At 45.6% G+C, this 24,225-nt stretch overlaps 1 protein-coding gene across 1 annotated transcript in view; it reads right to left on the bottom strand.

The window, feature by feature from the left end:
* Golga4 (golgin A4) overlaps nt 1–6,702 on the bottom strand; it is a 96,538-nt gene extending 89,836 nt beyond the window's left edge. The window contains exons 1-2 of the mRNA XM_042054755.1: nt 6,577–6,702; nt 673–990 (exon numbers count right to left, since the gene is read on the bottom strand). Coding sequence (XP_041910689.1) covers nt 673–990; nt 6,577–6,702 — 444 coding nt within the window. The remainder of the gene's footprint in view (nt 1–672; nt 991–6,576) is intronic.
* Nucleotides 6,703–24,225: the final 17,523 nt, after the last annotated feature.

Genomic DNA, 24,225 nt, shown 5'->3' with positions numbered 1-24,225 from the left:
TTTTGGCATGGAGGCAGAACACTATATACATAATAAATAAATAAGTCTTTAAAAATAAATTAAATAAAATGGACATCAAAAATCAGTAGTTTGGGGGGGCTGGAGAGATGACTCAGAGGTTAAGGGCACTGACTGCTCCTCCAAAGGTCCTGAGTTCAATTCCCAGCAACTCCATGGTGGTTCACAACCATGTGTAATGAGATCTGGTGCCCTCTTCTGGCCTGCAGGCATACATGCAGACAGAACACTGTATACATAATTTTAAAAAAAATCAATAAATCTTAACAAAAATCAGTAGTTTTTTATTTGCCAATAACAAACTCTAAAAGGAAGAAAGCTGAAAAAGATTCCCTTCACAGTAACCAAGCAAAACAAAATAGACCACCTTGGAGGACAGCTAATCAAAGAGGTGAGATACTCCTGCAAGAATTAAAACCCTGCAGAGAGAAATTGAAAAGGCCCTTAGAAGACGGCAAACCCTTCCTCCCCGTGGATCAACACAGATAAAATTGTGAAAATGGTTGGTACACACACGTTATGCAGGCAAGCATACATACATACATGTAAATTTAAAAATAACAATAAGAAATCTTTTCAGATACATATACATGTAGATGTAATAAAAACAAAAATGTAAAAGCCCAAGACTCAGAGGGAAGTTAAATGTCTTGCCCAAGGTAACATGGCTTGCACATGATTGAGGTAGAAATTGGATGTGAGAGCTTCCGTGCCCGTGGAGCGTGTGCCCTCACCACGGCTCACACTGCCTGTGAAGCCTGTGCCCTCACCATGGCTCACACTGCCTGTGAAGCCTGTGCTCACACCACGGCTCACACTGCCTGTGAAGCTCACATCATCACTCGGGTTACCTCTGTATCTTTTGCTGCTGTCCCACAGTCTCCCGTTGACACTGACTTCTCTAAATTCTCCCACTCTGCTCCAAAATGGTGTACTGATTGGTATTCCATTTTCCCCATCAGTGTAGTAGGTCTTTGGGTTGCAGTATTAAAGCTGTGCCTTCATACAAGTATCCTCAGGTGTAGAAATGTGTCTGCTGCATTTTCTTTTTTAAAAAAATATTTATTTATTTATTTATTTATTTATTTATTTATTATGTATACAATATTCTGCATGTATGCCTGCACACCAGAAGAGGGCCCCAGATCCCATTACAGATAGTTGTGAGCCACCATGTGGTTGCCGGGAATTGAACTCAGGACCTTTGGAAGAGCAGGCAATGCTCTTAACCACTGAGCCATCTCTCCAGCCCTGCATTTTCTTTACATAGCAGATTCCCTAATACTTGTATAAGGGAAGAAATTACACACATACCTTCATATGCACATATATGTTAGAAAGGGGGAGATAGAAACTATTTGGAGTGAGTGAGCGTGTGTGTGTGCATGTATATGTGTGTATGAGTGTGTGTGTGTGAGTGTGTTTGTGCATGCATATATGTGTGAGTGTGTGTTTGCATGAGTGTGTGTATGCACATGTGTACTGGAGATGACTCCAGAGCCTTGGACATGCTTGGGTGAGCATCAGAGACACTCAACTGTAGCACCGTCTGGAGTTTATTAGAGTAGGTGGCAGAGATCCAGAGATCAAAATACTTGTATTTCTCTACTGTTTCAATGTTTCTCGTTTGAATCCATGTGAATGTTTACTTTTGCATATTTTAGTAATGCTATTAAAATCACTGCTATAAAACCTTGGAAAACCTCCCTCAGGAGCTAGGCCTCTGCATCAGAGTCTAAACTTAGATGTTGACTCGACTTGGCATTGGATCAACTTTTTGGCCTGGAATAACTTCTCTTTTTAAAAAATTTTTTTTAATCTCTTCATTTTTAACTTAGTTCCCAATTGTAGACCAAAAGTGTGCTAACTAAGAAAAGTAAGGGTCTGTGTTATCGTTATTGACTCTATCTTATGAATAGGCATAGAGTTAAGGGGTGGGGGAGCAATGAGCAGCAACTGCTCAGAGGCTCTGATGACGCAGAACTGGAGAGCAGGTGCTGTTTCTTGTTATTTATTTGGTCCCCAACTGTAACAGGCTTAGGCTTAGGACTTTCTCATCTCCTTTGAGATACATTTGGATTTTTTTAACTATTCAATTTAATTATTAACAGTTTTGTAATGAGTTATAGGGCATGTTCCAGAAACAGTTGCAAAGCTTATGACTCAAATATTCACTTATAACAGCCATTAGAAGGGGAAATTCAACCAACAGGACTGAGATACAAGACCTATTTTAAGAATGAGGTCTAAACTGGGCAGTGATGGCATACACCTTTGATCCCAGCACTCAGGACGCAGAGGCAGGCAGATCTCTGAGTATGAGGCCAGACGGGTCCAAAGAGTGAGTTCCAGGATAGCCAAAGCTACACAAAGAAACCTTGTCTTGAAAAACCACCTCCCCCAAAACTAAAAAGTGTGATGTCTTTTGCTAACTAGGGTTTATGGGATGAAGTGAGGTAAGAAAGAACCAGGTCCTCTGTCCCTTTAACACTAGTTTAACCAACCTTAAAGAACACAAATTCACTCGTGTGTGACCTAAAAGCAAGCAAAAACTTGCTTTATATTGGTATTAGATTCTATAAAAAGGGTGAGTGTGGGGTTGGATAGCTCAGTAGTTAAAGCACTTGCTGTCCTTACAGAGGACCTGGGTTCAGTTCCCAGCACCCACATGGCTGCTTCTAGCAGTCTGATCCAGTATCAGTGCATCTGACACTTTCTTCTTTGTCTTTGGGGCACCAGGCACACACGTTGTGCACATACATACGTGCATACATAATTATTCAGAGAGGGTGTAATGCATGACCATATTGGCAGCAATGCCAGCTGAATGGGTCTAAACCCACAAGCTTGCTACTTATTACCTGTAGTGGAAGGAACACACTCAGCCTTCACCCCCTTTCTTTTCTTTCCATCTTTCTGCACACACACACACACACACACGCACACGCACACGCGCGCGCACACACACACACACACACACACTCCATTGCCCAGCTTGGTGTCAAAAGTCTGGGCCCAACCTTCAGAAGAGCTGGGACTCCAGACATACACTCCTTCACCTGACTTTCTGGTTTTGCTGTTTTAATGTGAAAACAGTGACGCACCACAGCCGGGCACTGGTGGCACACGCCTTTAATCCCAGCCCTCGGGAAGCAGAGGCTGGCGGATCTCTGTGAGTTCAAGGCCAGCCTGGTCTACAAGAGCTAGTTTCAGGACAGGTACCAGAAAAATAAAATAAAATAATAAAAAAGTGACCCACTGGGCTGGAGAGATGGCTCAGTGGTTAAGAGCATGGCCTGCTCTTCCAAAGGTCCTAAGTTCAATTCTCAGCAACCACATGGTGGCTCACAACCATCTGTAATGGGGTCTGGTGCCCTCTTCTGGCCTGCAGGCATACACACAGACAGAATATTGTATGCATAATAAATAAATAAATAAATACATACATACATACATAAATACATAAATAAATATTTTAAAAATAAGTGACCCACCACCAAGTTCCTATGAGGAAAAAAAAGTGATTATTATAAGATGTCTTTCCCTACTCCTCAAATGAAATCATAAAAGTATCAGAAGGCTGAGGATGTAGCGTGGGGCAGACAGAGTTCTTGTCTCACCAGCTCTATGTCCTGGGTTCAATCCCCAGTACTCCAGAAAAATGTAAAGTAGTCTTAAAAGACTTTTTAGAGGGGGCTGGAGAGGTGGCTCAGTGGTTAAGAGCATTGCCTGCTCTTCCCAAGGTCCTGAGTTCAATTCCCAGCAACCACATGGTGGCTCACAACCATCTGTAATGAGGTCTGGTGCCCTCTTCTGGCCTGCAGGCATACACACAGACAGAATATTGTATACATAATAAATAAATTAATTAAAAAATAAATAAAATTAGAAATTACAAATGATGTCACTGTGTTTCCATAAAAAAAAAAGAAGAAAAAAAAAAGACTTTTTAGAATCCAGGTCTGATGACTTAGCCCTGTAATCCCAGCTACTTAAGAACAAAAGCACAAGGGTTACAATTCAAGGTCATCTTGAGCAATTTAGCTAAACCCTGACTTTAAAAGTATTTAAAATGAGATGGAGATATACTACAGCTCAGTGATAGAACACTTGCCTAACATGTATAAGGTCCAAGGTTAATACTTAGGAATGCCAGTACGTACATACACATGCATACACATTCGTACGTGCACACAAGGTTTAATACTTAGGAATGCCACTACACATACATACACACACACACACATGCACATACTGCAATATATATATATGGTGTGATACCGTTATGAAAATAAAAATGTATGTATACACACAAATATATGATTCTCAAAGAATTTATTTGTTACTTTAGAAGGTTAATTTTATGTGGTTTAACATACATATTACAGAATGTATCTGAAAAGATGATTAAGAAACCAGGAGTGGTGCTTGTCCCCAGCAAAGGGACTAGTTAGCTGGAAGGGTCAGTAGTGGTAACTGCTTTTATATCCCTTAAACATTTTAAATTTACACTCTAAGCATGCATTATCTCCTCCAATATTTATTTTAACATGTTGAAGAAGAAAATAGGGAAATTATTTTGACCCCTTGAATTAATTTTCCAATAAATAGCATGTATGTGTGTGTCCATAAATGCTTAGAGACAAATCATGAAGCTTTGTGCTCTTTGTGCCAGACGTGTTAACCTTGAATGGTGTAATTAAACAGGGAAGAGAAGCTTTTCTAGTTTCCATTTCGTGTGCTTCTGCATACTTTGGATGTTTCTTTTGCCATTGTGGAACTGAACAAGGGAAAAAGGTGCCTCCCTCCTGCCTCAGCCTCAGAATAGGAACAAAATTGGGAGTTTCAGAACTTTTGCAGAATTTGCAAAAGGAAATAGATGCAAAATATTTTACAGTAGCGTGTAGACTTTCTAAACATATAAGCGCAGTCTTTGATTGCCAGCATCCTGGGATTTGAAGCCACCTGGGAAGCACACCTCTGAAGACCTACCATGAATGTGAGTGGACATCCCATGGGCTGGGCTCCAACACTTTTGTCTCTCTTTGCTTCCTGAGTGTGGACACCACGTGACTAGCTGCTTCTGCCTACAACCATGATAGACTTGTGTCTTCGGACTGTGAGCCAAAATAAACTCTTCTCTAAACTGCGTTGTCAGAGCAATGAGAAGAGTTAACTAACACAGGATTTCACTCCAAATATCAAACATGTCTTGGTGGGGGGAAGAATGAAACAAGTTTCTACACTCTGATAAGCCTATCCGCCAATGCCAATCCAAATCAAAGCAAATCAGATCGAATTAGAAAAAGCCCAGGTTTAATAGATACCATGCTCCTGGGTGGCTTTCCAGCCCCCCAGAGAGGACAAAGGAAAGGAAGACCAGAAAACCACGTGTTTATTTTCTGGGGGACGGTTTAAATACCCTGTGGGGGTGGTCTTGAGCATCTCTGGGGAGGGGTCATCATTTAGTGGGCTTTCTCAGGGGTGGAGTCTGGACCAAGGCTACTGGGGGGAACGTAGGGGGCTTAGGGTGGGGTCTCTATCTAAACATTCCAGACTCTTTGGATATATGGATGCCAGGGGCTGGGGTGAAGTTTCCATCTAGAATGAACATTACCAGTGGTAGGGGTAGGCTGGAAGGGGAGCATGGGAACAGAGGGATCAGGTTGAGAGAAGATGGAAGGAGAGCGTACTGGGAGAAACAAATGGAATCTGGGGGCATTCCTAGGATGAGCTAGAAGCCTAGAGCAATGGAAACTCCCAGCCAGGAGGGTAACCCTAGCTAGGACTCCTAGCAATGAGGGATAATGGAGCCTGAGCTGCCATCTCCTGTAACCATTTGTTGCCAGAGATAATAAAACAAAAAAACCTTTAAATCTCAGCCTCCTTTGAGTCTAATCAGAAGGCCTCATCAAATGTGAACAAATATAAACAAAGTATATAAAGATGAAGAGTGAGCCAGGAGACTGCAATGGCACCTGGCAGCTTCGAGCTTAAGGCTGACTGATCTCTGGAGCTGCAGGAATCCTGAGAGAAGCCGTGGTCTCCTGGGTCATGGATCTATAATGGACTCTCATACTTAAAGAGTTCTTTTAGCAGCTGTTGTTCCTTCCTCAGCAGTCAAACAATTCAAAGAAGCACAATAACATACAGTATCCAGACTCTCTGTGTATTTTCCATCTTTACATGGCTTTATTTTAAACCCTATTTTTTCTTTTTCTTTTTAATTTTTTTTTTTTTGACAGGGTTTCTCTGTTTAGCCCTGGCTGTCCTGGAACTTACTCTGTAGACCAGGATGTCCTTGAACTCACAGAGATCCACCTGCCTCTGCCTCCCAAGTGCTGGGATTAAAGGTGTGCACCACCATACCCAGCTACTTTCTTTCTTTCCTTCTTTCTTTCTTTCTTTCTTTCTTTCTTTCTTTCTTTCTTTCTTTCAAGGACTTTATCCTTTTTCTTTTCTTTTCCAAGTCTATATATATTTTTAAACACATTGTAAGCCATTTAGAGGTTTTCTTTGTCTGAATCTATCTTTACTGTATATCTCTCTTTTTCTGACCACATGAGTCTTTAATTTGCTCAGCAATATGGATAGGATTAATGGCGTGACTTTGATGCCTGGATCCACCCATTGCTTAGCTTCCTGAGAGTCTAGCCTCATGGCAGAGGTACTGGCAGAAGCCATGTTTACTGCCACAATTCTGTGGAGTTTCAAGGTCCCTGCCACCACCAAAAAGCATATTGTCAGCTATTCATAAACACCATTTAAGTGCTTTGTTGCAGAGCCTCTTAAAAGGGCTGCAAGGTTTTTGCAGCTAAAGCTGAGTCAGGAAACCTCTCTTAAATGAGACGCATTTGCCTCTAACAAACAGCCCACCTGAGAAAATGCTGCCGTCAAGAAGCCAAGCTTCCAGGGCGGTGGTGGTGCACACCTTTAATCCCAGCACTTGGGAGGCAGAAGCAGGTAGATCTCTGTGAGTTCGAGGCCAGCCTGGTCTACAAGAGCTAGTTCCAGGACAGGCACCAAAGCGTTGTCTCAGAAGAAAAAAAAAAAGCCAAACTTAATGCTGTTCTTTTGTATCTTGAATTAATTTCTAAGCTCTCTCGGGTTTTATGTGGATGCAGTTGTCCACATTGGCAGCATTTGTTGACAGAGGTTTTCTGTCCAGCCAGGTCCCACAGCCATTTTGTCCCAAAGAAACACACAGAGGTCTACATTAATTATAAACTGGTTGGCCTATTAGCTCAAGCTTCTTATTAACTTTTTTTTTTTTTTGGTATTTTGAGACAGGGTTTCTCTGTAGCTTTGAAGCCTGTCCTGGAACTAGCTCTTATAGCCTCGAACTCACAAAGATCCACCTGCCTCTGCCTTCCGAGTGCTGGGATTAAAGGTGTGTGCCACCACCACCTGGCTGCTTCTTATTAACTCTTATAACTTACATTAGCCATAATTCTTGTCTGTGTTAGTCACGTGGCTTAGTGCCTTTTATCAGCGAGACATTCTCATCTTGCTTCCTCTGTGTCTGGGTTATGACTGCAGACGGAGTCTTACCTCTTCCCAGAATTCTCCTGTTCTGGTCGCCCCACCTATGCTTCTTACCTGGTCATCTCGCCTAGACTTCCTGCCTGGCTACTGGCCAATCAGTGCTTTATCAAAGCAATACAAGTGACAAATCTCCATTGTCCCACAAGCAGGAGCCCATCCCTAAGGGCCAGCACTCAGAAATGGGATACCCAGTGACCTAGGATAGCACTAAACACAACTGGCAAAAAAAAAAAAGTCAATGAAATTATTCCTAATGATAGTCCGCTATACTCATAGATTGGTGTCTAGCCCAATTGTCATCAAAGATATTTTACTAAGCAACTGATGGAATCAGATAAAGACCCACAGCCAAACATTAGGCTGAGCTGGAGGAATCCTGAGGAACAAGGAAAAGAAGGATTTTAGGAGCCAGAGGAGTCAAGAACACCACAAGAAAACCCACAGAATCAACTAATCTGGGCCATAGGGGTTCACAGAGACTAATGTGACAACAAGGGAGCCTGCAGGGGACTGAACTAGGCACTCTGCACATATGTTATAGTTGTGTAGCTTGGTCTTCTTGTGGTACTCCTAATAGTGGGGACGTGATGTGGGATTCCCCTCTGTATGCTGTGAATACCATTGGTTAATAAAGGACTGCTTTGGACCTATAGCAGGGCAGAACTTAGCTAGGCAAGGAAAACTAAACTGAATGCTAGGAGGAAGTAGGCAGAGGAGAGAGAAGCCATGTAGCACCACTGCAGACAGATTTTAGCCAGTAAGTCACAGCCATGTGGCGATGCACAGATTACTAGAAACGGGTTAAATTAAGATGTAAGAGTTAACAAATAAGAAGCCAGAGCTAATGGGCCAAACAGTGATTTAAATAATATAGTTTCTGTGTGATTATTTCAGGACTGAGCAGTGGGGAACTAACTAGCGGCCTCCCTCCAATAGGGGCAGGGACTGGATCTGACTCTGTTGCTTGTCTTTGGGACCCTTTGTTCCTACTGAACTGCCTCATCCAGCCTTAATAGAAGATATTCCATGGCTAGCTGATATCCAGTGTGGCTTGTGTTGTATTTCTCTCTCTCTCTCTCTCTCTCTCTCTCTCTCTCTCTCTCTCTCTCTTCCCTCCACTCCATAATCCCCTTACCCATTAAATAAAATCTGTACTCAGGCTCTTTCTTCATGGCATATCTGTCTGTCTCCTATATGACCTCAGGCCACCCGTAGAGGCCTAGGTGACCTGCCACTGCCCCTAGTGGGACCAGCCTCAGTCACCCGCATTTATGAATAATAACAGCCTGTCCTTTTCTGAAGAGATACAGAGGAAGAGGGAGGGGAAACTTTGATTGGGATGTTAAAACAAATAAAAAATGTCTTGGGCCTAGAGAGATGGCTCAGAGGTTAAGAACACATGCTGTTCTCTAGAGGACCTGGGTTTGATTACCAGCACCCACATGGCGGTTCACAACTGGTTAAAAACTCCTGTTTTGGGGTTCCATCTTCTTATTCTGGTCTCTGCAGGCACTGTAGTGCACATATATACATGCAGGCAAAATGCTCATACATATAAAAATAAAATAAAAAAGTCGTTTTAAAAATGTTTTTTTTTTTTTTTTTAACTCATGCAATCCCACCACATCCTCTGAGTCGCTACCTAATCCTCTCCAGCAGACTTCCTTGTTAGGCTCAGCCTTCTGTCTCCAGTTGGACATTCTTTCCCAAACCAGCAAGCCTTCCTGTATCTCTGTCTGCCCTTTCATGCAAGAAAAGCAATTGTTACACTTGGCAAGCAAAAGAACCTCTAAATTCTTTTCTCTTCTTTCTTTCTTTCTTTCTTTCTTTCTTTCTTTCTTTCTTTCTTTCTTTCTTTCTCTCTCTCTCTCTCTCTTTCCTTCCTTCCTCCCTCCTTCCTTCCTTCCTTTCTTTCTTTTTTTTTAAATAAAATCATCTCTGCTGAAGGAGTTGTAATGGTTCAAGATCTCCAACTCATTAAATCCACAGTGGTCCCTCTTCATCCTGTAGTGCCTAACCCTTACACACTTCTCTCCACTCTCCCTCCAAGAACCTCCCACTTCTCAGGTCTAGATCTCAAGGATGTTTTTTTTTCTCTATTCCTCTCAGCTCTCAATCTCAAAATATCTTTGCCTTCACCTGGACTGACCCTGACACTCACCTCTCCACACAGCTCACCTGGACCATCCTTCCCTAGGGATTCTAGAAAAGCCCACACCTACTTGGTCAGGCTTTAGTTTCTGATCTCCTCTCACTGTCTCTCCCTAAGCCTAAACTAATACAACATGTAGATGATATTTTACTTTGCAGTCCATCATTGTAGATCGGCAAACTGATACCTCTGCTCTTTTAAATTTCCTGTCCAAAAAAAAACTATAGAATCTCACCTTCTAACTATTACCCCAACCTAAAAAGCTATTACCCTAGACAGAAAAAAGCTAATTCAGTCCCTTGCAGTTCCTTCTGCAAAAGAAGAGGTTTTATTGTTTCTAGGAATAGCTGACTTCCTGAGTTCCTGGATCCCCTCTTTTTCTCTCCTTGTCTGCCCCTTATATGAGGCAGCTCTCGGCTCTCTGCATGAGCCTCCTCTCCATCCCATTATTAAACCCTTCCAGAGACTCCAGCAGGCCCTTATCCAGGCCCCAGCTCTTCATCTCCCAGATTTAACTTGTCTTTTCTCCTTCTATGTGGCAGAGAAGGAGGGATATGCCCTTGGGGTACTAAGCATCAGCTAGGACCTTTCTTTGCACCTGTAGCATACCTATCAAAGAAGCTGGACCTCATCATTCAGGGCTGGGCACCCTGCATATGTGCTTTAACGGCCGCTGAGCTTCTGATTCGTGAGTCAAAGAAACTAACCTTTGGGTCACCCACCACTGTCTTCTCCCACCACAGTATGTCCCATCTCGAACCTACAAAGGCTTACAAACCTTACCCCCTTCCTGAATTCTTTTCCTCCAGGTGGCACTAGTAGAAGATGCCACACTCACTTTCCAATGCTGCTCGCCTCTTAATATCTCAAATCTCCTACCTCAATCTAATATTAATTATTCCCCATCTCATTCCTGCATAGAAACCTTAAAGGATCTACTGCCCCACCCCTCACATATACAGGAGGGCAAACTGTCCCAGGCCACTTATACCTGGTACACAGATGGCAGCTCCTTTTTATGTGAGGGGACCTGTAGAGCAGGCTGTGGCATAGTGTCAGATACTCAGGTATTAGAGGCAGAGGCACTCCCTGCCCATACCACTAATCAGCAGGCTGAGTTAATAGCCCTTACCCCTGCCTTCCAGTTAGCAAAGGGACAATCTTTAAATGTTTACACAGACTCTAAATTATGTCTTTCATATCTTCCTATCCCACACAGCTATCTGGAAGGAGCTTGGGCTTCTTACGACAAAAGGAGGATCCATAACTAACTCAGGTTACATTGTGGACTTGTTAAAAGCCTCCCATCTCCCCAAAGCTATAGGAATTATTCACTGTCGGTCTCATCCATTATCTCCAAGGGAAATAACCGGGCTGACCAAGCAGCTAGAACAGCAGCATTCCAGAGCCCAAACCTACCTCAGTCACCTCAGGGGGTTCATACAGTACAGCCCGCATTCTCGCAGACACCCTCTGACACCCAGCAACTTCTGTCCTACCTACATCAGCTCTTTCACCCTAATAGCAAAGCTCTGTTTCATTTTGTCAAGGCTCACCTCCAAACCACCCCTGAGGACTTAGAGTTCTTAAAAGCTATCATTGCCTCTTGTAAAATCTGTCAAAAGTCAGATCCCAAGACCACCCACCTTTTCCCACCCACCAGGCCAGGGGTTCCCTTCCAGGAACTGACTGGCAACTTGATTTTACTCATATTCCTACAGTTAAATGAGTTAACTATCTCCTGGTTCTGGTAGACATCATGTCTGGGTGGATTGAAGTGTTTCCCACCACTAACAAGAGGGCTGAGACAGTTTCTGATGTTCTCCGAGAAATCATCCCCCGGTTTGGAATCCCAACCTCTCTTCAGTCTGATAATGGCCCAGAGTTTACTTCCCAGATTTCTCAAACTTTGTCTAAGGCTCTTAACATTCCCTGGCATTTTCATATCCCATACCACCTTCAGTCTTCAGGGAAGGTAGAAGGAACTAACTTAGAGATCTCCCCAAAACTCCCTTTCCATCTCGCCCTTTGAACTCATGTTTGGGCAGCCAGTTTTAACTCCTGGCCTCTCACCCAAAACCTCTCCCCTTCCTGATCACCTGCTTACTCTGCTGTTATCCCATCTAAGCTCCCTATTATGGGATTTTACCAACTACTCATTACCTCAACCATATGCTAATTCATGCCCACCGCTGATTAAAATAGGGGATCAGGTACTATTCCCTCCCTCAGACCAACACCCCTCATCCCTTTCCCCTAAATGGCAGGGCCCCTTTAAAGTAATTCTTGCAACTCCCACAGCTGCCAAGCTCAAGGGACTTCCTTATTGGATCCACCTGTCGCATCTTAAACCTTTTACTCTTCCAGCTCAAGATACCCCTTATATATGGTAACTCAGACAGGGCTGTGCTCCCTTAAGTTCCAGAGGGCACCAAGATCAACCACTCTTTCTCCAGTTTCAGAAAAATAAAAGTCCCATCACTGTGCTCAACTCCCCTGTGCCAAAAACTCCATATACTCTCCCTTTTCCTCTTTCTCCTGTCTGCTTTACCAACTTCTCCATATCTCCAATGCCATGCTTAAATTTCCAGTTAACCACTCAGCTGTTATTACAGGGACCATTATTAAACATAGAGCCAGAGGTACAAGGACTGTCAAAAGCCCAGGTGGTAAGAAACAATGAGTTTGGGGACATTCACAGCCCCAGATTCCAAAAACTCACAACACAGACTTCAACATAACAGGTTTATCACCTACTGCAGCAGTGTCTCCTGGATGTTAAGGTAATACCACGATGCTAAAGAGAACAAGTGCCTTAAGATTTGCTCCAGGTAAAACATTGAGGGGTCTAATAATTCCCCTTTCTAATAATTCCTCCTTCTTTTCCTCCCTCCTCCCCACCATCTTCTATTCCAACACTATATCATAGTAATCATCAGCTTTTAATATGTCTAAAATTTATTTCTTTTCAAACATTTTTTCCATAAGCTCCAGGGAGCCAATTGGACCTATCTAAATGGACCAGACTCGCCCAGGATAAGTATCATTTAATTCTTCCCTCATCATTCCTTGTCTCAGGAAATTGGGAAATTCCCTCCTCCACCCACCTCAAAACAAAAAACAAAACAAAACAAAAAACCCTCTGTCTTCCATCTTGGGACTCTTCTCCCTTAATCACCGGGATCTAAAAATTTTTCCAGACAATTTTCTGTCTGGAAAATTTCTAGCATCTTGCAAGGTCCAAGCTGCCAGCCAGACTGTTCCACAGAGGAGAGCCTGGAAAAAACACAAACGTAATCAGCCATCCCAGGACGTGGTCAAGCATCTCAACTCTCTGATGCCCATAAAATCAGTAGAAAGCAGTCACGAGAGACTTAACAAGGCCCCATTCCCACCCATTAAAGACCCCAAACTCCCCAAATTTTTATAATAAACTAAAGGGTGGAATGTAATGATTTTAGCCACATAAGGCTGTTACTTCTGGGTTCTAGGGGCCAAACAGGTACAAACAAGCCCTTAGGCAGAATTGCCTAATGCCCCCCACCACAAGGATGTTAAAGGGCCCCGCATGACCCACGTGAGGTGTGGATTACATCCACATATGACTCAGCTAAGCCCTTACGCGCGAGCCCTGTACTCCCTGTGCGCATGCGCTAGGCAGCTTTTAAAAGGACAGAAATTCTTCAACACTAAGGACCTTTATATTAAAGAGGGCTTTTAAGTGTTGCACTTTTATAAAGAGAGAGGGGCTGGAGGGCTGGTTTAGCAGTTAAAACCACTGGGTGCTCTTCCGGAGGACCCGAGTTAGGTTCCCAACACCTACGGGGTGGCTCCCAACCATCTGTAACTCCAGTTTTAGGAAATCCAATTGCCCTATTCTGACCTCTGAAGGCAGCAGGCACACATGTGGGTGCATATACCCAATTGTATACACACACACACACACACACACACACACACACACACAATTAAATAAGGGTGTTTGTTAGTGTTTTGGCCTTTCGAGACAGGTTTCTCTGAGTAGCTTAAGAGCCTGTCCTGGAACCTGCTCTGTAGACCAGGCTGGCCTCGAACTCACAGAGATCCGCCTGCCTCTGCCTCCCGAGTGCTGGGATTAAAGGCTTGTGCCACCACTGTCTGGTTTAAATAAGTGGGTTTTTTTTTTTTTTTTGGTTGTTGTTTGTTTGTTTGTTTTTTAAGGGTGGAGAAAACCTAGGCAGCTTTAGTAAGAGTCAGGCTGGCAGTGAATGCGAGGAAGGTAGCCAGGCAATCAGGAAAAGTCAGAGAAGGAGCTGGTGGGTCCTCCTATCAGGATAACAATCGCCCTTGGAGGCTCCCAAGGCAGCTGGAGGGAGTGGGGGCGCAAGTGTAGACCACACTGCTCTCCTGATAGGCAGACAGCTAAGGCCTAGAAGTCTAAGGCAAAAAGCCCCACCCTTCCCACACCCAGGACGAGCTGTCTACAGCATTCCTTCCTCTAAGCAGAGCTCTCAAGGCAGGCCACTCCCGCGCACCAGTTTGACAGCCTCCCAAACGGGCGGGCGCACCCAAAGACCTCAGTTCCACATTCAACTTCCGGAGACACCGACAGGTACCTGCATCAACGGCCATCGGCCATCCGCTTCTAGAGCTGCTGTCTCAGATTTCTGAAAGTGAGAATCCTATTCTTCTCCTTTTGAAAGTCCATTATTCAGAGCGCTCTGTCCTGTTCCTGGCTGGAACAGTCTTTGAGAGAAAAAGTCTCTCTTGTATCTTTTCCTATTATGTGTGAGATTTATTTGTCCTCCCAAGGGACCAGGAGCAGAGGCCACAGCACAGCACTGTGGAATGACTGAGAAAATGTGGACCTTTTGCAACAGTCCCTAACCACCACTGGCTGGGCCCGACCACTCAGCAGCTGGCCTACCCCAGAGCAGTTATGGGTACAGTCAAAGAAATTGTCTGCAACCACTTCCCAGAAAAGGACGTTTCTGTTGGAGGACAACTCCTTTGATTCTCACACTCACTCACACACACACACACACACACACACACACACGAACGCACGCACGCACACGCACACAGGCACGCACACACACATACCCCCGTCACAGACAACTGGATCCAGTGAGTGTCACCTCTGGGTGAAGAGACCATCTCCCTCTGCCCTCTCACCTTTCCCTACTGGTAAGTGTTCTAGTGGATGCTTCACCCCAGCCTCTGGCTTCCACATACCCAAAGAGAATGGAATGTTCTGGTGGAAGCTCCACCCCAAGCCCCCTCCCCCATCTCTCTCCAAACCCTGCCACATCTCAGCAAGCCCGTCAAATGATGAACCCCTCCCCCCAGAGATGCTCAAGACCACTCCCACAGGGTATTTACATTTACTGCTCCCCAGAAAACAGATATGGGGTTTTAAGTCTCTTTTCCCTGTCTCCTCTGGCGGGAGGGGGGTAAGGAGATCATCTAGGAGCGTGTTACCCATTAAACGTGGACCTTTTCTGATTTGGTTTGCTTTGGATTGCTGCGTCTGCGGAGAGGATTATCGCGGTGCAGAAACTTTTCAAATAAGTACCTCTCACCCTGTGCCCTAGGGAACAGTGTACACTGTCCTGTGGAAGGACAGACAGCACTGGCTGTCAGGATGGCGCCTAGGAAGTGCCCGCAGACACTAACGTACTACCATGACTCCCATCTCCCTGGTCCAGTTTTCGCCCTCTCTTTCCCCATCTCTAACATGTACCGTGCTTTAGACGGGATCAACTACGTGTTTGGAAAACCAAAAGTTCACGCTAGGTGATGAGACAACGTCATTTTTTTTTTCTTCAAGACAGGATTTCTCTGTGTAACCGTCCTAGCTGTCCTGGAACTGGCTCTGTAGACCAGGCTGGCCTTGAACTCACAGAGATCCACCTGCCTCTGTCTCTCGAGTGCTGGGATTAAAGACGTGCACCACCACTGTCCCGCTAAGACAACCTATAACAAAGGCCCCAATTGCTCTCTAGTGCATTTCCTAGAAATCGTTTATTTTGTGTGGAGGAAGTGCCCATCTGTCCCAGAGCTTTGTGTGAAGGTCCGAGATTCTTGCCTGCCACCTAGTGGAGGCATCGTTTCTGCTCACCCCAGGCTAGCTGGTCTGTAAGATTCTGAAGTTTCTCTTGTGTCCTCTGGGATTGCAGATGTGCGATTTACAAATGTGCATCACCGTGTCCAGTTTTTCTTATGGGCTGCAGGGATTTAGTTCAAGCAGTCAGACTTGTGTGGCAAGCACCTTCACCTCCTGAGCCCGTTCTCAGGCCCTACTACACTTTAATACCTAGATTGATGCCAGCCATTGACTTTGCTACTGCTGTCGTCTCCTCTCCAGAGAGTACTGAGGATTGTAAAGTCAAAGCATAAAATACCCACTACTAACCTACTAAAGGGGCTGGAGAGATGGCTCAGTAGTTAAGAGCACTGGCTGCTCTTCCAGAGGACCTGGGTTTAATTCCCAGCACCCACATGGTAGCTCCCAACCATCTGTAACTCCAGCTCCAGAGATCTGTCTCCCTCATCTGTCCTCCATAGCACCGGGCATACATGTGATACACAGATATCCATGCGCGCAAAATACCAACACATGTAAAACAAACATCATAAAAGGAAGACCCATATAAAACAAAACAAACAAAAACAATGGGCAAAGACCAACAAGAAGGATCAGTGGGAAAAGGTGCTTGCCACCAAGCCTGATGACCTGGGCTTGATTCCCAGAACCCACATGGTGGGAGGAGAAAACCAACTTCCTTACATTGCACTCTGACCTCCATTCATGCAACATGGTGCAGGCCCACACACATGCAATAAATTGACATTTTTCTAAATGTTAAAAAGGGGCAGGGGAGACACATACAACCCCAAAAAAGGCTCAAGTTAGAGAAACAGATAAGAAAACTCAAGTCAGCATGAAATGGGCTGCTCACAAGTCCTCAAAAATCAAAACAAAGGGCTGGAGAGATGGCTCAGCGGTTAAGAGCACTGCCTGCTCTTCCAAAGGTCCTGAGTTCAATTCCCAGCAACCACATGGTGGCTCACAACCATCTGTAATGAGATTTGGTGTCCTCTTCTGGCCTGCAGACATACATGCAGACAGAATACTGAGAATACTGTATACATAATAAATAAACAAATCTTTTAAAAAAAATCAAAACAAATATAACAAACTAACTGAAATGAAGGAGAAACAATTCAGATCTATAGTGTAAACTGTGAACCAGTTGCTAGGTGTGCATGGCAGCACACACCTTTAATCCCAGCAGAGGCTGGTGGATCTCTGAGTTAGAGGCCAGCCTGATCTACAGGATCAGGACAGCCAGGGCTACAGAGACCCTGTGGTTTTCAAAGGTGGTACAAACAAGCGCACTAGGGCTGCAGTAAGAAAATCACAAGAAAACGTGAGCAGAATAGTGATAAATAACAGCGCAGAGGAAATTGCTAGGAACTAAAACAACAAAAACAGAAACTGGAAGTAAGTCAATCAAAGCCACAGTGGAGTGTTACTGAAAGACTTGAGCAAGTAAAAGAATGTCAGGAGGGCTGGAGAGATGGCTCAGTTAAGAGCATAGGTTGCTCTTCCAGAGGGCCTGAGTCCAGCTCTCAGCACTCACAGGGTGGTTCACAATTGCCTGTAACTTCGGTTCTGGGGAAATGACACCCTCTTCTGGCCTCTGTAGGTACTGCATGAAATTAATACACATCAAATAAAAGATTTTTTTTTTTTTTTTTTTTTTTTTTTTGAGACAGGGTTTCTCTGTGTAGCCCTGGCTATCCTGGAGCTCACTCTGTAGACCAAGCTGGCCTCAAACTCACAGAGATCTGCCTGTCTCTGCCCTTCTGAGTGCTGGGGTTAAAGGCATGTGCCACCACTGCCCAGCTTGAAAATAAATCTTAAAAAAATAAAATAAAATAACAAATTTCTGAAAGACCAGAATAACCATGTATGGTAACAATAAAGTAAAAAAAAAGAATCAAGTGTGATCGCAGCTTTAAAGACTTCTGATATTTATCAAGAAATGAAATCTAAGAATGAACAGGGTAGGGCTGGAGATATGGCTCAGAGGTTAGGAGCATTGACTGCTCTTCAAGAGGTCCTGAGTTCGATTCCCAGCAACCACTTGGTGGCTCATAACCATCTAGAACGAGATCTCTGGAGGGCAGGCATACATGCAGACAGAACACTGTATACACGATAAATAAGTAAGTCTTTAAAAAAAAAAATGAACAGGGCAGAAGGACAAAAGTCTCTGACAAAAGTCAGAGACTGTCCAGTGAGATCCAATAGACATTTCCCAGATTGAGGGAAAGACAGACAGAGACACACTTAGAACTTCAGACAAACACATCAGAGAAGAGCTTCTCTTTGGATATGTTGTAAATTGTGCCTGTTGGACTGGGTGTGGTGGTCACAGCTTTAGTTCCAGCACTCAGAGGCAGCAGATCTCAGCAATGTCCAGGCTGGCCCAGCTGAAGGCAGCAGATCTCAGTAATGTCCAGGCTGGCCCAGCTGAAGGCAGCAGATCTCAGCAATGTCAAGGCTGGCCCAGCTGAAGGCAGCAGATCTCAGCAATGTCCAGGCTGACACAGCTGAAGGCAGCAGATCTCAGCAATGTCCAGGCTGGCCCAGCTGAAGGCAGCAGATCTCAGCAATGTCCAGGCTGGCCCAGCTGAAGGCAGCAGATCTCAGCAATGTCCAGGCTGGCCCAGCTGAAGGCAGCAGATCTCAGTAATGTCCAGGCTGGCCCAGCTGAAGGCAGCAGATCTCAGCAATGTCAAGGCTGGCCCAGCTGAAGGCAGCAGATCTCAGCAATGTCCAGGCTGACACAGCTGAAGGCAGCAGATCTCAGCAATGTCCAGGCTGGCCCAGCTGAAGGCAGCAGATCTCAGCAATGTCCAGGCTGGCCCAGCTGAAGGCAGCAGATCTCAGTAATGTCCAGGCTGGCCCAGCTGAAGGCAGCAGATCTCAGCAATGTCAAGGCTGGCCCAGCTGAAGGCAGCAGATCTCAGCAATGTCCAGGCTGACACAGCTGAAGGCAGCAGATCTCAGCAATGTCCAGGCTGGCCCAGCTGAAGGCAGCAGATCTCAGCAATGTCCAGGCTGGCCCAGCTGAAGGCAGCAGATCTCAGTAATGTCCAGGCTGGCCCAGCTGAAGGCAGCAGATCTCAGCAATGTCCAGGCTGACCCAGCTGAAGGCAGCAGATCTCAGCAATGTCCAGGCTGACCCAGCTGAAGGCAGCAGATCTCAGCAATGTCCAGGCTGACCCAGCTGACTCCTATTGCTGTGAGGAGACACCATGACCAAGGCCACTCTTAGAAAAGAAAAACATTTCATTGGAGCTGTTTACAGTCTCAGAGGTTTAGTCCATGTCATCATGGAGGGACATGGAGGCATGCAGGCAAGAGAGACACTGAATCTGGCTGGAGCATCTGAAACCTCAAAGCCCACCCCCAGTGACACACTTCCTCCAACAAGGCCACACCTCTTCTAATGGGTCCCACTTCCTAATAGGGCCACTCCCTATGGGCCTAAGAGGGTCATTTGCACTCAGACTACTGCAGTCCACTCCCTGGTCCCCATGGTCTGCAGCCACATCATAGTCCAACTTCAAAAGCTCCCATAATCTATCATAGTCTCAGCACTGCTTAAAAGTCCAAAGTCTCTTCTGAGACTCATGCAATCTCTTAACTGTTACCTCCTGTAAAAATGACGGGAAAAAGCAGACACATTCTTCCAGCAGTAATGGCACAGGATATGCAGTACCATGCCAAAAGTGGGGGGAGGGACCGGGTGCTGGTGAGGCAGCTGAAAGCAGGAAGAGACACACTGGGCCTAGCTTGAACATTTGAAACTCAAAGCCCACCCCCAGTGACAGGCTGTCTTCAACAAGGTCACACCTCCTAATAGTGCTTTGGGGACCATTTTTATTCAAACCACCACACTTGTCTACATAGTGAGACTGTCTTTAAAAAAAAATGAAGAAGAAATTTATATTATAGTTAAAAATGCTAAAACTACCTAGCAAAAAAAAAAAAAAAAAAAAAAAAAACAAAAAAAAAAAACAGTACTGCCGGGCGGTGGTGGCTCAGGCCTCTTTAATCCTAGCACTTGGGAGGCAGAGACAGGCGGATCTCTGAGTTCGAGGCCAGCTTGGTCTACAAGAGCTAGTTCCAGGACAGGCTCTAAAAACTACAGAGAAACCTTGTCTCGAAAAAAACAAACAAACAAACAAATAAAACAAAACAAAAAAAAAACCCACCAACAACAAAACAACCCAGTACCAAAGCTGCAAGAGGAGAAAGCCAACGTATTAAAGCCAAACCTGACAGAATAACGTCGTCCCCCTCAGCATAAATCATGAAAGGCAGAAAGCTGGGATCCTAGCTTTCATACCCTGAAAGTAAATAGCTACAGACTAAGGACTCAGGTCTCCAGGCTTGCACGGCAGGTGCCTTTACCCACTGGGCCACCTCACCAGACTTTGAGCTTATCTCCCCTCCCCCCACCTAGAGAGGGTCTCATTGCATACCTCTGGCTAGCCTTGAACTAATAGGTACACCAGGCTGGTCCAGCTCACAGAGATCCACCTGCTTCTGTCTCCCGAGTGCTGGGATTAAAGGTGTGTCCTAGCACGCCTGTGTTGAGCTGTCTTTTTATTTTTCTGTGTGTTTTGCCTGTATATACCATGTACTTGCTTAGTGCCTGGGGAAGCCAAAAGAGGCTGTCAGATTCCCTGACACTAGAGTTACAGATGGCTGTGAGCTGCCACGTGGGTTCTGGGAATCCAACTTGGGTCTTCTGGAGGAGCAGCCAGTGCTTTTAACCACTGAGCCATCTATCTCTCTAGCCCCTGGAGTACACTCCTGAACAGCAGTTATGAAGAAGGCTACAGATGTGACATAAACCTTCCTTCTTCAAAGCATTTGTAAATGGAGCACCCTTCCTCCCAGAGGGCTCACCTCTTGCCTTCACGGAGACTCTTTGCCCAGGTGATTCTGGGTTGGATCAAGTTGGTAACAAAAGCCAGCCATCACTGCCACGTTCTCTATATTGCTCATGTGGGACCAATGCTCAGAGTTAGAAAGAACTCTGTAAGAGCAATTGGGACTGCTGAAGCTCTGAGCGACCAGCCTCACGGTCTCATTTCCTGCTACCTTTTGTATAAGCATGAGATGCAAATACGTGCAATTGTAAGAAAGCTTACGGGGGCATTTATTAAACACAGCCACCCAAAAGATTCATAGTCTGAGAGAAGATTGCTCTCAAGGAAAACATTGGGACGGTAAGGTTTCCGATTACCATGCAGTTTCTGTCAATCACTCCCGGCGCTGTGCTCCTAAATTGTAAATACACTCTATTATGAAAACGCTTCTTACAGCAATTCTGAAACACAGGCAGGTGGAGACTTTTCTGGTGGCAGGCATGCATTAAAGTGGGGGGTGGGATGGTGGCAAGGCTTTCAAGTACCAGGATGGGATTCTTCTCTAATGTCCATAACAGTAGTTCTGAAGCAGGGAGACTCTGAAGGCCCCTGATGGTGTGTGATCTTACATTCATGAAAAGTTACGTTGGCTGGGGACCTGGAGCAACTGCTCGGTGACAGTTCCCAGGAGCCACATCAGGTGGCTCACAACCATCTGTCACTCCAGCTCCCAGGGATCTGACACCATCTTCTGGCCTCTGTGGGCAATAGGCACGCATAGTACATGTATGTATATGTAGGCAAACACGTATAAACACAAAAATAAAAACAATCTGCTTTTCAAAATAGAGATACCTGTCTATCCCCATCTGCTGTTGCTCTCTTCACAGTGGTCGCTTCCTGGGGTCAGCCTGGGTACCCCCTGGACAGGTGTGGTCACACCGTGAGGAACTGTTGAGTCATGAAGAAGGAAGCATGCCCTTTACAAGAAAGTGGTGGGCCTAGAGGTCCCTGTAAGAAGGAAAATAAACCAGGTACAGAAAGACAAACGGCACATGTTCTTTTGTTTTTTCTCACATGTAAAGGCTAGGAATAAAAACGAAGCAAAATGACTTGAAGATAGGCCAGGGGCTCTTTGGGAAAGGACTGTGTGTGAACAGGAGAGAGGACGGAAGTGCGGGTGGGAGCGTGGGCATGACCAAAGCCTAGAATACGATGTATGTATGGAAATGTCACAGTGAGACCTGTTACAGTTAACCTGCAGTAATGACTTCTGCTATAAATAAAACTAGTCATCAAAGCCGGGCACGAATCCTGGGCTTTAGTCCCAGCATTCAGGAAGCAGAGGCAGGGGCAATCACCGAGTACAAGGCCAGCCTCTACAGATGAGCTCCAGGACAGCCAGGACTACACAAGAAAAATCTCGAAAAATCATAACAACAAACAAACAAACCAAAAAAATCCCTCCCAAAGCTAATATTTAACAATACCATTTCATGAAACAGTTTTATAATCCTTTTTTTTTCTCCTCACTTGGGGCTGTAGGTGAGGAAGCGGATAGTGCAGCCAGGAAAGCTGGTCTTAGAGTCTAAGTCCTGCGCTCCTTCTACACCAAGAAGCTACTGTAAGGTGGAGATGAACAAAGACACCTGACACTCGTGCTGTATGATGACATAGATACTGAGAGAAGCAGACTCCAACCTGGGCCAGCAGGAAGTCCTGTTCCACGGGGAGAGCGTTACTCGCGACGGCCACCAGATGGCGGAGGGCACCCGCGGCTGGAAGCAGAGCAGCCCAGGCAGCGCGCTTGGCAAAGTCAGCCACGCCCGGACACCCGGCTTTGTAAACCCACGTTTTTAGTGTTTGAAAGGCGTAGAGATGAGGGTGCAGCCTAAAATAAGGAACGATCTGGGCGGACACCTCGGCAGAGCTCCATCTGACGCGGGACACTCTGGGGGGAACTCCTTCCCTTTGAAAGCTGCATGCGCGCGCTCTATGCATAGGATGACCAGGACGAAGGGTTGTATCCCGCCAGATTGCTCAGCCCTGTGGCTCACCAGCATTCGGGAAGTGAGGCAGGAGGATTACCCTGAGTTTGAGGCCAGTCGGTGTTCTAGTGTGAGACCCTGTCTCAAAACCTGAAACAGGAGAAGCAGGACGATCAGGAGTTCAAAGTCATCCTCAGCTACACAGCTGAGTTAAAGAGCAATCTGGGCTGCTTGAGGCCCTGTTTCAAACAAACAAACAAACAAACAAACAAAAATGACCCTAAGATAAAATAAAAAAGAAAGGTAGAAAGAAAGGGAAAAAAAAACGAAAGAAAGAAAAGGAGAAAGCAAAGCGAAGAGACTGTTCCCGCCACTTCACACTTGCCGACTGGAATCGCCCTAGCTTCAGCGGTGGGGAAATGAAGCCCACCCAGGGTCGCTTAGGCAAGCCGAGGTGCAAGCCTGGAGCGCGCGGTGCAGGCCTCTGGGCAGGCGGGAAGGGATCCGTTTACCCGCACGGACCGCAGCAGGTGGAACGGTCTCTTGACTTGGAATCCTCCCAAGGCTGACCTGCCGAATTTGTCTGAAAATCCAAACTTGAGGCCTCGGGGTGGGGGTGGGGGTGGGCATGGGGTTACGGAGGGCTTCCTTAGGATGCAAACAACACGGGTTGGATTTTCCCCGTTTCTTTCTTTCTTTCTCTCTCTCTCTCTCTCTCTCTCTCTCTCTCTCTCTCTCTTTCTTTCTTTCTCCTTCCTCCTCCTCCTCCTCCTCCTCCTCCTCTTCTTCTTCTTCTTCTTCTTCTTCTTCTTCTTCTTCTTCTTCTTCTTCTTCTTCTTCTTCTTCTTCTCTCCATCCTCCCCTTCCTCCTCTTTAAATTGCTATTTTAAAAGTCCCCTGGTTGTTCTGAAATTTCTACTGGCTGAAAGCGAAATTTTTGAGATCCGGGCGCAGCGGAGTGGAGGACATTCAGACGGTGACACATCCTGGGGAGCAGAAGGAAGAAACGTGCAAACGCGTAAAATGCCAGGGCTTTCTTGTCCCTACCGATGGCAGAATATCAGGAATGTTTTCATTCGCCAGCATTTCCATGACACGTGCAGGGACTCATTCCCCCACAACCCCATCTCTTCTCTCTCTGATCTCTTCTCTCAAACCCCACCCCCACCCCAATTTGAGAAAGCCCGAGAGCCTGCCTTCTTTATTTGGGCTTTAAGCTTAATTAGAAAGGAGGGAAACTGGGTGGGACGAACAGGAAATTCGGGCCCTCAGCATCCCTTGAGGTTTGGGGCATAAATTACAGCAGTTACCCGGCTTCAACCGCAGCCTTAACACCAGTGAAGACGAAGACCAACTAAGGAGCAGCTTTCCCCCCCGCCCCCCGCCCTTAAATTCTTTTCGGCTTTTTGCCGCCTTTCCCAGTTTTCCTTCCAGGCATCGGAAGTTTCCTACCACGCTCAGGGCAGCTACGCCCTCCCGCTACCTCCCTCCCATCCCAGCAATTCTTGGCTTTCGCACCACAGTAGAGAAAAACTGCACCCACTGAGAAGGAACCCGCACCAGGACGGAGGGAGGTCCTGTTCCAAA

This window comes from Arvicola amphibius, chromosome 3 (genome assembly GCF_903992535.2).
Source record: "Arvicola amphibius chromosome 3, mArvAmp1.2, whole genome shotgun sequence".
Taxonomy (NCBI): domain Eukaryota; kingdom Metazoa; phylum Chordata; class Mammalia; order Rodentia; family Cricetidae; genus Arvicola; species Arvicola amphibius.
The sequence above is the reverse complement of the archived record's forward strand: the minus strand, read 5'-3'. Positions and strand labels throughout refer to the sequence as shown.